The sequence below is a fragment of the Benincasa hispida genome, chromosome 12 (genome assembly GCF_009727055.1).
Source record: "Benincasa hispida cultivar B227 chromosome 12, ASM972705v1, whole genome shotgun sequence".
NCBI lineage: Eukaryota > Viridiplantae > Streptophyta > Magnoliopsida > Cucurbitales > Cucurbitaceae > Benincasa > Benincasa hispida.
The window spans coordinates 13,481,100-13,495,914 of NC_052360.1; the positions used below are offsets into that span (position 1 = coordinate 13,481,100).

The window sequence follows — 14,815 nt, forward strand, 5'->3', positions numbered from 1 at the left end:
TATCTACCAATCTTTTAGTTTATAAGATTTAACAGAGTCATTATTAAAGTTGAAAATGAAACATTTAAAATTAAAAAAGATAAGAAACAAACTTCAAACAATGGAATTTAGAACTTAGAACTGGCAATATGACTACTCGTACCCTTGCAACGACTGAGACCTAACTTTTCTAGGTTATTTTTTGTTGTCTCTTTTTGTTCTAACGAGGGTTCAAAAGACTTTTGGATTAATTAGTTGTTTCATTTGTTTGGTAGTAAGACATTGTTTGTATTAAATTTGTTCTTGGTTTAATATATCTATTTTTAGAAAAATAAAAATCAAATCATAGAGTTGGTGTCATTTCTTTTTCAATCGTGTAAATATGTACGTATTCATAATGCACCTAAATTAAAGACTTAGAAAGACTAGGTTTAAAATTAGAATAAAGTAAATAGAAAGTTAAAGTTGAAAGGAAGCAACTTTGCTGAAAAGTTCATAAGAATGGTGACAAGATAGATTCCGAGGAAAAGGAAAAACAGAGAATTTGAAAATTGAATGAAAGAGAAAGGTCTGATGGAAAATCACACTCTCCAACGCCATGAACAAACAAGAACAAATCCATCACACATAAACCCACCTGTTAAACCCATGAACAATCAGGACCCACCACTTCTAATTTCCAATTTCCATTCTTCTTCGTGTCTTTCTCTAATTTTGCATGCCTCTGCTCTCACCGCCCACAATTCTTCTTCCATTTCCCCCATTTTCAGTCTCTTTTAATCCAAACTCATTTCTCGTTCAACCAATTTTAGCTTCCTTTCTCCATGGCTGCCTCATTGACCTCCAATCTTCTCCTGTTGCTCCTTCTGTTTCTTGCTTACGGCGGCGCCAATGCCTCGCCATGGGACCGGTGGGAGAGAACCATCCGAATGCCGACTGAGAAGGAGGAACTGGGTGGTGGTGGTGACGATGATGATGATCAAAAAGTGGGTACCAGATGGGCAGTTCTTGTAGCTGGTTCTTCTGGGTTTGGGAATTACAGGCATCAGGTATTTGAAATTTGAAAGTAATTTGTGTAAATTAGAATTAGAAATTGATTGATTTTGTGGGGTTTTTTTTTCTTTATTATTATTATTTTTATTTTTATGGGAATAGGCGGATATCTGCCATGCTTATCAACTGTTAAAGAAAGGAGGATTGAAGGATGAGAATATTGTGGTGTTTATGTATGATGATATAGCTTCAAATGTGTTGAATCCAAGGCCTGGAATCATCATCAACCACCCACAAGGAGAGGATGTTTATGCCGGAGTCCCCAAGGTATGTTTAGGAATTTTAAGGCAAATAGCAAAAGTAGCCACAAAAGTTTATAGCCAGATTGAATAAGAGTGTAGAATTCATGGAAATGAACTGATGTTGGTAAAATTTGATGAGACTTCTCTGTTTATATACCAAAAAGCTTAAATGGATAGATAATGGTGAATTTAACGCTTTGTTCATATTCATTATACTGTATAGGATTACACTGGGGAGCATGTGACTGCTCAGAATCTGTATGCTGTGCTTCTGGGAAATAAAACTGCTGTTAATGGAGGGAGTGGGAAAGTTGTGGACAGCAAACCAAATGACAGGATTTTTGTTTACTATTCTGACCATGGAGGCCCTGGAGTACTTGGTTTGTTTTCAAGAACAAGACTAGTTGAATTGATTTCATTTGAATTTTGTTGAACTAAGCTAGTACCTGTCTCTTATACACATCTAGATGTGTATAAGAGACAGATGTTACATGGTGTAAACATTTTTGTAATGTTGCATTTTGTAGGTTATCTATGTAGAAGCATGTGAGAGTGGGAGTATTTTCGAGGGCATAATGCCAAAGGATCTGAATATTTATGTAACCACAGCCTCAAATGCTCAAGAGAGTAGCTTTGGAACTTACTGCCCAGGAATGCAACCGGCACCGCCACCGGAGTACATGACATGTTTAGGAGACTTGTATAGTGTTGCCTGGATGGAAGATAGGTAAAGAAAAGAAAACCTCAATAGCCAATCAAATTTTCAATGAATAACACAAAATCATTCAACTTTTAACATTTACTCGTCTATTCCCAGTGAGACTCACAATCTGAAGAGAGAAACAATAGACCAACAATACCAAACTGTAATGGTTCTTTCTCTGCCACTCAATTACAATTTCTCCTCATTATAATCAACACCCAAAACTTCAGTTTATCAATCTTCAACCATTTGTGGTGCAGGTGAAAAGCAGGACATCAAATCCCAACAATTTGAATGCAGGATCACATGTAATGGAGTACGGAAACTCAAGCATTAAAGCAGAGAGGCTGTACTTGTATCAAGGATTCGACCCTGCTTCAGTGAACTTGCCTCCTTACAATGGCCGGCTCAAAATGAAGAGTATGGAAACAATTAACCAGAGAGATGCAGACATCTTCTTCCTGTGGCAAATGGTAATATAACAATTTCAGCTGCTAATACAGTCCTCAAACAATAAAAAACATGGAGGGTTTTTGGTTCTCCCCCAATTAAACTATTTCTGTTTTGATCTGTTCTCAGTACAAAAAATTTGAAGATGGAACAAATGAGAGAGCCCAAATTCTCCAGGAAATTCGAGAGAGAGTGGCACACAGAGTTCACTTGGATGGAAGCATCAGATTGATTGGTTTTCTTCTGTTTGGACCAGAGAAAGGCCCCAATGTTCTTGATGATGTGAGAGCTCCTGGTTTGCCTCTTGTGGATGATTGGGAATGCCTCAAATCAATGGTACAATTCAGCACCCCCATTTGAATTTTTAGATTTTTAAGAACAAATTGTTAGATGATATAATATTAAATTTGTTTTCACTCATATGAGACGTTATGGTTTATCGAAGGAGACGTTTGTTGATTTGGGAAATTGCAGGTGAGAGTGTTGGAGAGTTATTGTGGTTCACTGACCCAATACGGTATGAAACACATGCGGGCAATTGCAAATATATGCAACAGAGGGGTATCAGAAGCTTCGATGAGGGAAGCTTCAATGGCGGCCTGCAATGGAGGGAGTTATGGGCTGCGGCATCCTTCAAATCAAGGTTACAGTGCTTGAATAACGACACAAAATCATACGCTTCATGTACAAAAATGTCGGAACATTTTCATAATTTATATAATAATAAAGCCAGTCTATACTCCTATGTTTATTTATCTGAAATTTACATTAATTACTATCGGGTTTAGAAGTTTTGTGCAATATTGTTGGTTATTCTTTGATATATTCATTCTCATCAGCCTTTTCATTTCAAGATTTCCGGCAGATTCAGTTATTAAGGAGAAAAAAAGGAAAGAAAAAAAAAAAGGAAGGAAACCCATCAATTTTGACCATAAATTTATGCCCTTCAAATTATAATCGTTAAGTTTTAGGGAAATTGTAATAAATGGAAAAAATTAGCTAATATGTACAAATATAGCAAATAATTTTAACTTACTACAAAAATGGCTATGAAACTTCTTCCTTTGAGGGCTTCTTTTCAACCTCCACTTTGGCAGCCACTGTCGCCGCCTAACCCTTCCTTCAATTCAAATCCTACGCTATAAATTTAGAAGTAGAATCAAAATTTGCATAAAAATCCATCATCAAGAAAATCCAAACCAAAGAAATCTTGTCAAGCTGAAAGGGATCACCAAAGCATCTACTCCAAAACAACATAAATCCCTAAACAAACACATAACCACTCCTTCAAACATATTAGAAAATGAAAGCAGAGGTGGCAGTACATGATCAGCTTTACATTAGTTTATTTTATTTTAAATAAGTCTATTATTAATAGTCCATCTTCTATCACCGCCATCAATTATTGAAAGTGATATACTTCTATCACTGATAGATAGTAAAAATCTTCTATCATCTATCACTGTCTATTAGTGTAGAAAAGGATATACTTCAATCATTGATTGCCAGTAATATTATTCTATCACTATCTATCAACGGTTGAATATGCCTAAAAATGATATATCTTGTCAACTTCTTCAAATCAGCTTACTATTAATAGTTAGTGATAGTCTCCTATCATTATTTATTAGTGATAGAAAGTGATATACTTCTACTACTACAATTTTGGCTTTTGTTGATAGCCAAAAAATGTAAAAAAAAGGTCCTATGTTGATGACAAGAAAACATTATGAAATCCCTATCAAAAAACCCTGAACGTTAACAAAAATGGTTTTATTGACTCTCAAAAAATACGAAAAACCCTTTGTTGACGTTTTTAGCCATAAACAAAGGGTATGCCGACTTTTTTTGCCCATCATCTATATAAGACAACTATCAATGAAAATCTCTTTATTGATACTTTTCAAATATCAACGCAAGCTAATATTGATATTTTTTAATGTTTACTATTTGTTTAAAAAAAACATCAAGTACACCTTTTTTTTATACCTTTTTTTTAAAGATTGAGTTTGTTGATTGCAAAAATGTAAATGGTAGAAAAATTAAAGAGATATTGAATTCGAATAATTAAATGATCTAGTTTAGGCTTTTGAATTAATTCTTGAATCTGCAACTTGATCATAGGTCGTTTATCAGATAATTCTTATATCATCTAACCTTAGCCACATCACCTAGAAAAGCTAGTGAGAGTGTGGATGATCTAATTAGCCAATTTAATTAGATGAGATGCATCCTATTTAGTTGACCAACCACATTAAAATTAAGGAATTTGTTAAGATAAATTTTCAATAGAAAACACTTAATTAGTCATTCAATGTAATTCTTCCCTAGGTTAATTAATTAATGTTCATTGAAGTCAATTCACAACTTACAAGCTAATTTAACCTATTGTTACTTGTGGATTAATAAACAATTAAATATCACGTATTGCAAATTAAGCCTTAGCTAATGACGAGACATATCCTCAAGCAGAGATACAATCATAAGTATTCACGAGAGAAAGAATTGAAAGACAATATAAAGAACCGTTATAAAATGATCTAAATGATAACTTGTAGAAATATAAGTTATTGTAGCCTTTTACTTAAAATAGTGAGGATAGATAGGTTGAATATGTGTTGACAATACTATGAATTCATGCTTAAAACTATATTTGCGCTAAAGTACATTTGAAATCCTTGTTGATCGTATATCATGAGTTAACCTACGCCGAAGTAATATATTTTGCAACTGATTGTAGGATCTACCTACATGCACCGAGCTCTTACCTGATGAAGGAACATTTGGCCGCATGCCTTGGGATCTCTGACACAATCCCAATAGATCTTTTGCCACAACTTCAGAATGTTGACCATGATAGTAGTGTTGAAATTCTCACCTACCAAGTCAAAGATGGTGACTAATCAAAGCAGAATACCCAAACCTGTCAGCGCACGACTCTATAAATAGAGCCTTGACGATCTTATAGACATAAAAATAGATAAATTAAAAAACTTCAGGTGGGGAGAGTGACGAATTCTTAGCCAAAATTTTTAGACAACAAGCAAAAGCACATTTGAGAGCATCCTGGAGCATTCTCCAACTTTCAGAATTCCTTCCGATTTACTATTGGAAAAACTTGCTGGAGCAAGTGCTTGAGAGAGTCTTCTCCATATCATAATGCCATCAGCCTCACCAAGAGCCTTAGCACCCCATCAGATTGAAATAAAAGATTGCTGATAACTGCACGTCACTTCTTACTTCTCGTTTTTCCTTGTTGTATTGCATTTTGTGATTAAAACATTAGATTCATTTTGTAATCGACATTTTTACTTCTATATATTATCATGACTACTTTCATTATCTCATCTTTTTTTACCATTTCTTTTTTCTTTGCCATGGGTAACTAAAATCCATAAGGTAAAGGGGAAGCTTATACCATGCACTAAGTCTAAGCTTTAAGGGTTAATCTGGTTTGCTTAGTTGTAAATGCTTGCCTATGATCACTCATAGAGTCAAGTAGCTATAACTAAATACCCGACAGGGTAAGTAGCTGTGAGATTCACTAAGTAAAATAATAAATGTTTCTAAAAATAGAAATAATCTTATGCTTAAAGCAACATCATTCATGTGTCATAGAGATATGATAAATGTGGCTAGCCACCAAGAGGTGTGTGATGAACGAATGTTAGAGAGCTTGGATTACCCTTGATGTTAGATTTAGGAACTTATAATTGACTTACCCTCAACCCTGCTTTCTTCATTCATTTTTCACTACAAGCTAAAGCTACTGCTTTCTTGGAATTCTCGAGATCATTCTTAAGTCGCTCATCACTTGATTAGTTCATTTCATCTCATAGGTTCATGATCGCATATCCTTAGTTTGTTTTCCTGCATTGTAATTTATTTAGCTATTGCTGCAAACACATCAATCACACAAACATTTTAGTAAGCGAGTTCCTGTGTTTGACCTTGGTTCTCACCGAGAAACTTTTATCCTGTTTATACTTGGACTTGATCTAAGAAAACTTATGACAAACACATAGCTGACTGCATAACATAACTACAACTCGGTGCATAATTTATCTCAACTTAACATCATTCCTAATATGATCGGGCACCCAACAAGTTTTTGGTGCAGTTACCGGGGACTCATCAACTAATTTTCTTTGTGTGTTTTTGCATGCACCCTTTCAATCTAAGGCATATTGTTAGCTTGAGCGACCAAGTTACAAAAAGTATATGAGTGAGGGTACCGCACTTGAATTCGATATTGACCCAGAGTTCGAATGGACATTCTATCACAGAGTTAGAAATAATAGAAACCAAATCAGAACTATGACCCTGAAAGGGGGAATGGTCTACACGAATAGGGGTAGCATAACCCAATCTTACTGGCTAATGACCGCAATATACCAATGCAGAATTATGTAGTTCCAAACTTGTACGATTTCTCTCTGGGCATCATGCAGCCAATGATTGATGGGAACGTTTGATTCGAGATGAAGCCAATAATGTTGCAAATGATCCAAATCGCATGACATTTTGGTGGGGCTTTTGGAGAACATCTTCATGTCCATCTAATGTGCGACACACACACTATTCCTGGCGTGATGTCAGAAGGGATCAAACTCTCTCTCTTTCTACACTTTCAAAGATGAGGTCAAGCAATGGGCTTATTCCTTGGAGCCAAACGAAATCGTTGTAATGCAGGTTTTGATAGGTATGATTGATGATGTTCTATGCACATGATGATGCGATACTACTTCTAAATATGCGTTAATTATGGATGTTCATGTAGTATGCCATGCGCTGTCACAAGTTTCCTTACGATAGAACCAAGTGTAATTCCACCGCAAGTTTCTCGGTGTGATCCGAGGTTGAACACGGGGACTGATTTAGGTTATTGTGGTATGTTCATGATATATGTGATCAGGTTTTCAATCTTTAAAAATGTGTTTGTACAGGTATATAAATTGTTATAAAATAAAGTAAAGCAGTAAAGATGCGATAATAAGATGAAATACAATAAACCTAAACTAGATGATACAAGATATAGGCTTCATGTACAAGATGATGGGGTCAAGGCTGGCTGTGAAAGTTATGCAAAGACGTGGGATACGGCGGCAAGTCTTATGAATAGAATAGAAAGAGAAAGACAAATAATATAAACAATACAAGTTCTCAATTGCATTGAAGCTACAAATGATATTCCACTCTTCTCTTGGTGTACACCTTTCAGTAATCGGCCGCGCTCCCACATGTCTGTGGTGAAACAGAGACTAACGTAATGAACGCAAGGTTGCTTCCATGTCTGGAAGTACTACTCACTTTGTTCGTATTCATTATACTATATAGGATTACATTGGGGAGCATGTGACTGCTCAGAATCTGTATGCTGTGCTTCTGGGAAATATAACTGCTGTTAATAGAGGGAGTGGGAAAGTTGTGGACAGCAAACGAAATGACAGGATTTTTGTTTACTATTCTGACCATGGAGGCCCTGGGTATTGGTTTGTTTTCAAGAACAAGACTAGTTGAATTGATTTCATTTGAATTTTGTTGAACTAAGCTAGTACATATACTGTTTTCCAGGCATGCCAACTTGCCTTTTGTCTATGCCATGGACTTTATTGAAGTTTTAAAAGAAGAAACATGCTGCTAAGGAATACAAAGAGATGGTAAAGGAAGAGAGAGATAGAGAGATCAAATTTCTAAGCACTGTGAAAAACTTTTGTAATGTAATGTTACATGGTGTAAACATTTTTGTAATGTTGCATTTTGTAGGTTATCTATGTAGAAGCATGTGAGAGTGGGAGTATTTTCGAGGGCATAATGCCAAAGGATCTGAATATTTATGCAACCACAGCCTCAAATGCTCAAGAGAGTAGCTTTGGAACTTACTGCCCAGGAATGCAACCGGCACCGCCACCGGAGTACATGACATGTTTAGGAAATTAAGAAGACATCATGAAGAAAGTGATTGACGGTTGAACGAAAATAGACAGAAAATGGTAAATGAAGACTATCGAAACATTTAATATCTCTATTAAGCATTTGATACAAAGTGTGAATGCAGAGGTAAAGAAACAATGAAATACGACGATGAAAGAGATAGAACAGATACAAACAAGTGCCAATGTCTTGGCACTGATTCGATGGAGATCTGCTTGCCGGATAGGATGGATTTGATGGTAGGAAAAGCTTCCTTCTCAGGCTTGCTCCAGTAGTAGCAGGGATCTTTGCACAGAGCTTTCGATCGGGTATTCTCGATCTAAATCTGGCCAAATACCCGATCGAAGCTCTGTGCAAAGATCCCTGCTACTACTGGAGCAAGCCTGAAAAGGAAGCTTTTCCTACCATCAAAACCATCCTATCCGGCAAGCAGATCTCCATCGAATCAGTGCCAAGACATTGGCACTTGTTGTATCTGTTCTATCTCTTTCATTCGTCGTATTTCATTGTTCTTTACCTCTGCATTCACACTTTGTAATCAAATGCTTAATAGAGATGATAAATGTTTCGATAGTCTTCATTTACCATTTTCTGTCTATTTTCGTTCAACCGTCAATCACTTTCTTCATGATGTCTTCTTAATTTCCTAAAACATGTCATGTATCTCCGGTGGCGGTGCCGGTTGCATTCCTGGGCAGTAAGTTCCAAAAGCCTACTTCTCTTGAGCATTTGAGGCTGTGGGTTGCATAAATATTCAGATCCTTTGGCATTATGCCCTCGAAAATACTCCCACTCTCACATGCTTCTACATAGATAACCTACAAAATGCAACATTACAAAAATGTTTACACCATGTAACATTACATTACAAAAGTTTTTCACAGTGCTTAGAAATTTGATCTCTCTATCTCTCTCTTCTTTACCATCTCTTTGTATTCCTTAGCAGCATGTTTCTTCTTTAAAACTTCAATAAAAGTCCATGGCATAGACAAAAGGCAAGTTGGCATGCCTGGAAAACAGTATATGTACTAGCTTTAGTTCAACAAAATTCAAATGAAATCAATTCAACTAGTCTTGTTCTTGAAAACAAACCAAGTACCCAGGGCCTCCATGTCAGAATAGTAAACAAAAATCCTGTCATTTCGTTTGCTGTCCACAACTTTCCCACTCCCTCTATTAACAGCAGTTATATTTCCCAGAAAGCACACAGAACAGTCTGAGCAGTCACATGCTCCCCAATGTAATCCTATATAGTATAATGAATACGAACAAAGTGAGTAGTACTTCCAGACATGGAAGCAAACCTTGCGTTCATTACGTTAGTCTCTGTTTCACCACAGACATGGGAGCGCGCCGATTACTGAAAGGTGTACACCAAGAGAAGAGTGGAAATATCATTTGTAGCTTCAATGCAATTGAGAACTTGTATTGTTTATATTATTTGTCTTTCTCTTTCTATTCTATTCATAAGACTTGCCGCAGTATCCCACGTCTTTGCATAACTTTTCACAGCCAGCCTTGACCCCATCATCTTGTACATGAAGCCTATATCTTGTATCATCTAGTTTAGGTTTTATTGTATTCATCTTATTATCGCATCTTTTCTTTACTTTATTTTAACAAATTTATATACCTGTACAAACACATTTTTAAAGATTGAAAACCTGATCACATATATCATGAACATACCACAATAACCTAAATCAGTCCCCGTGTTCAACCTCGGATACAACCGAGAAACTTGCGGTGGAATTACACTTGGTTTTATCGTAAGGAAACTTGTGACAGCGCATGGCATACTACATGAACATCCATAATTAACGCATATTTAGAAGTAGTATCGCATCATCATGTGCATAGAACATCATCAATCATACCTATCAAAACCTGCATTACAACGATTTCGTTTGGCTCCAAGGAATAAGCCCATTGCTTGACCTCATCTTTTGAAAGTGTAGAAAGAGAGAGAGTTTGATCCCTTCTGACATCACGCCAGGAATAGTGTGTGTGTCGCACATTTAGTGGACATGAAGATGTTGCTCCAAAAGCCCCACCAAAATGTCATGCGATTTGATCATTTGCAACATTATTGGCTTCATCTCGAATCAAACGTTCCCATCAATCATTGGCTGCATGATGCCCAGAGAGAAATCGTACAAGTTTGGAACTACATAATTCTGCATTGGTATATTGCGGTCATTAGCCAGTAAGATTGGGTTATGCTACCCCTATTCGTGTAGACCATTCCCCTTTCAGGGTCATAGTTCTGATTTTGGTTTCTATTATTTCTAACTCTGTGATAGAAATGTCCATTCGAACTCTGGGTCAATATCGAATTCAAGTGCGGTACCCTCACTCATATACTTTTGTAACTTGGTCGCTCAAGCTAACAATATGCCTTAGATTGAAAGGGTGCATGCAAAAAACACACAAAGAAAATTAGTTGATGAGTCCCCGGTAACTGCACCAAAAACTTGTTGGGTGCCCGATCATATTAGGAATGATGTTAAGTTGAGATAAATTATGCACCGAGTTGTAGTTATGTTATGCAGTCAGCTATGTGTTTGTCATAAGTTTTTCTTAGATCAAGTCCAAGTATAAACAGGATAAAAGTTTCTCGGTGAGAACCAAGGTCAAACACAGGAACTCGCTTACTAAAATGTTTGGTGTGATTGAGTGTTTGCAGCAATAGCTAAATAAATTACAATGCAGGAAAACAAACTAAGGATATGCGATCATGAACCTATGAGATGAAATGAAACTAATCAAGTGATGAGCGACTTAAGAATGATCTCGAGAATTCCAAGAAAGCAGTAGCTTTAGCTTGTAGTGAAAAATGAATGAAGAAAGCAGGGTTGAGGGTAAGTCAATTATAGTTCCTAAATCTAACATCAAGGGTAATCCAAGCTCTCTAACATTCGTTCATCACACACCTCTTGGTGGCTAGCCACATTTATCATATCTCTATGACACATGAATGATTTGCTTTAAGCATAAGATTATTTCTATTTTTAGAAACATTTATTATTTTACTTAGTGAATCTCACAGCTACTTACCCCTGTCGGGTATTTAGTTATAGCTACTTGACTCTATGAGTGATCATAGGCAAGCATTTACAACTAAGCAAACCAGATTAACCCTTAAAGCTTAGACTTAGTGCATGGTATAAGCTTCCCCTTTACCTTATGGATTTTAGTTACCCATGGCAAAGAAAAAAGAAATGGTAAAAAAAGATGAGATAATGAAAGTAGTCATGATAATATATAGAAGTAAAAATGTCGATTACAAAATGAATCTAATGTTTTAATCACAAAATGCAATACAACAAGGAAAAAACGAGAGTAAGAAGTGACGTGCAGTTATCAGCAATCTTTTTATTTCAATCTGATGGGGTGCTAAGGCTCTTGGTGAGGCTGATGGCATTATGATATGGAGAAGACTCTCTCAAGCACTTGCTCCAGCAAGTTTTTCCAATAGTAAATCGGAAGGAATTCTGAAAGTTGGAGAATGCTCCAGGATGCTCTCAAATGTGCTTTTGCTTGTTGTCTAAAAAATTTTGGCTAAGAATTCGTCACCTCCCCACCTGAAGTTTTTTTAATTATCTATTTTTATGTCTATAAGATCGTCAAGGCTCTATTTATAGAGTCGTGCGCTGACAGGTTTGGGTATCTCTGCTTTGATTAGTCACCATCTTTGACTTGTAGGTGAGAATTTCAACACTACTATCATGGTCACAATTCTGAAGTTGTGGCAAAAGATATGGCGATGGGATCAGAGATCCAAGGCATGCGGCCAAAGTTTCCTTCATCAGGTAAGAGCTCGGTGCATGTAGGTAGATCCTACAATCAGTTGCAAAATATATTACTTCGGCGTAGGTTAACTCATGATATACGATCAACAAGGATTTCAAATGACTTTAGCGCAAATATAGTTTTAAGCATGAATTCATAGTATTGTCAACACATATTCAACCTATCTATCCTCACTATTTTAAGTAAAAGGCTACAATAACTTTATATTTCTACAAGTTATCATTTAGATCATTTTATAACGGTTCTTTATATTGTCTTTCAATTCTTTCTCTCGTGAATACTTATGATTGTATCTCTGCTTGAGGATATGTCTCGTCATTAGCTAAGGCTTAATTTGCAATACGTGATATTTAATTGTTTATTAATCCACAAAGTAACAATAGGTTAAATTAGCTTGTAAGTTGTGAATTGACTTCAATGAACATTAATTAATTAACCTAGGGAAGAATTAACATGAATGACTAATTAAGTGTTTTCTATTGAAATTTATCTTAACAAATTCCTTAATTTTAATGTGGTTGGTCAACTAAATAGGATGCATCTCATCTAATTAAATTGGCTAATTAGATTCATCACACTCTCACTAGCTTTTCTAGGTGATGTGGCTAAGGTTAGATGATATAAGAATTATCTGATAAACGACCTATGATCAAGTTGCAGATTCAAGAATTAATTCAAAAGCCTAAACTAGATCATTTAATTATATCGAATCAATATCTCTTTAATTTTTCTACCATTTACATTTTTGCAATCAACAAACTCAATCTTTTAAAAAAAAGGTATAAAAAAAAGGTTGTACTTGATGTTTTTTTTAAACAAATAGTAACATTAAAAAAATATCAATATTAGCTTGCGTTGATATTTGAAAAGTATCAATAAAGAGATTTCATTGATAGTTGTCTTATATAGATGATGGGCAAAAAAAAGTCGGCATACCCTTTGTTATATGGCTAAAAACGTCAACAAAGGGTTTTCGTATTTTTTAGAGTCAATAAAAACCATTTTGTTAACGTTCAGGTTTTTTGATAGGGATTTCATAATGTTTTTCTTGTCATCAACATAGGACCTTTTTTTTACATTTTTTGGCTATCAACAAAAGCCAAAATTGTAGTAGTAGAAGTATATCACTTTCTATCACTAATAAATAATGATAGGAGACTATCACTAACTATTAATAGTAAGCTGATTTGAAGAAGTTGACAAGATATATCATTTTTAGGCATATTCACACCGTTGATAGATAGTGATAGAATAAATATTAACTGGCAATCAATGATTGAAGTATATCCTTTTCACACAATAGACAGTGATAGATGATAGAAGATTTTTACTATCTATCAGTGATAGAAGTATATCACTTTCAATAATTCGATGGCACGGTGATAGAAGTGACTATTAATAATTAGACTTATTTAAAAATAAAATAAACTAATGTAAAGCTGATCATGTACTGCCACTCTGCTTTCATTTTCTAATATGTTTGAAGGAGTGGTTATGTGTTTGTTTAGGGATTTATGTTGTTTTGGAGTAGATGCTTTGGTGATCCCTTTCAGCTTGACAAGATTTCTTTGGTTTGGATTTCCTTGATGATGGATTTTTATGCAAATTTTGATTCTACTTCTAAATTTATAGCGTAGGATTTGAATTGAAGGAAGGGTTAGGCGGCGACAGTGGCTGCCAAAGTGGAGGTTGAAAAGAAAAGCCCTCAAAGGAAGAAGTTTCATAGCCATTTTTGTAGTAAGTTAAAATTATTTGCTATATTTGTACATATTAGCTAATTTTTCCATTTATTTACAATTTTCCTAAAACTTAACGATTATAATTTGAAGGGCATAAATTTATGGTCAAAATTGATGGGTTTTCCTTCCTTTTTTTTTTTCTTTCCTTTTTTTTCTCCTTAATAACTTGAATCTGCCGGAAATCTTGAAATGAAAAGGCTGATGAGAATGAATATTATCAAAGAATAACCAACAATATTGCACAAAACTTCTAAACCCGATAGTAATTAATGTAAATTTCAGATAATAAACATAGGAGTATAGACTGCTTTATTATTATATAAATTATGAAAAATGTTCCGACATTTTTGTACATGAAGCGTATGATTTTGTGTCGTTATTCAAGCACTGTAACCTTGATTTGAAGGATGCCGCAGCCATAACTTCCCTCCATTGCAGGCCGCCATTGAAGCTTCCCTCATCGAAGCTTCTGATACCCTCTGTTGCATATATTTGCAATGGCCCCATGTGTTTTTCATTACCGTATTGGGTCAGTGAACCACAATAACTCTCCAACACTCTCACCTGCAATTTTCCAAATCAACAAACGTCTCCTTCGATAAACCATAACGTCTCATATGAGTGAAAACAAATTTAATATTATATCATCTAACAATTTTTCTTAAAAATCTAAAATTCAAATGGGGTGCTGATTGTACCATTGATTTGAGGCCATTCCCAATCATCCACAAGAGGCAAACCAGGAGCTCTTCACATCATCAAGAACATTGGGGCCTTCTCTGGTTCCATAACAGAAGAAAACCAATCAATCTCGATGCTTCCATCCAAGTGAACTCTGTGTGCCACTCTCTCTCGAATTTTCCTGGAGAAATTTGGGCTTCTCTCATTTGTTCCATCTTCAA

At 35.5% G+C, this 14,815-nt stretch overlaps 2 protein-coding genes across 2 annotated transcripts; both read left to right on the forward strand.

Annotated features, from left to right (window-relative positions):
* Positions 1-468: 468 nt before the first annotated feature.
* LOC120092847 (vacuolar-processing enzyme-like) lies at positions 469-3,189 on the forward strand. The gene is given in 8 exon segments (XM_039051077.1): positions 469-1,028; positions 1,135-1,299; positions 1,498-1,743; positions 1,802-2,001; positions 2,092-2,140; positions 2,238-2,450; positions 2,557-2,763; positions 2,902-3,189. Coding segments are annotated over 8 exon segments (1,488 nt in total). The 5' UTR covers positions 469-803; the 3' UTR covers positions 3,085-3,189.
* A 3,459-nt stretch (positions 3,190-6,648) lies between these two features.
* Positions 6,649-8,367, forward strand: LOC120067408 (vacuolar-processing enzyme-like). Its single transcript, XM_039018977.1, has 5 exons — positions 6,649-6,714; positions 6,831-6,896; positions 7,765-7,913; positions 8,002-8,044; positions 8,194-8,367. The coding sequence occupies exons 1-5, from the start codon at positions 6,649-6,651 to the stop codon at positions 8,365-8,367; spliced, it is 498 nt and encodes a 165-aa protein (XP_038874905.1).
* The last annotated feature ends 6,448 nt before the right edge of the window (positions 8,368-14,815 follow it).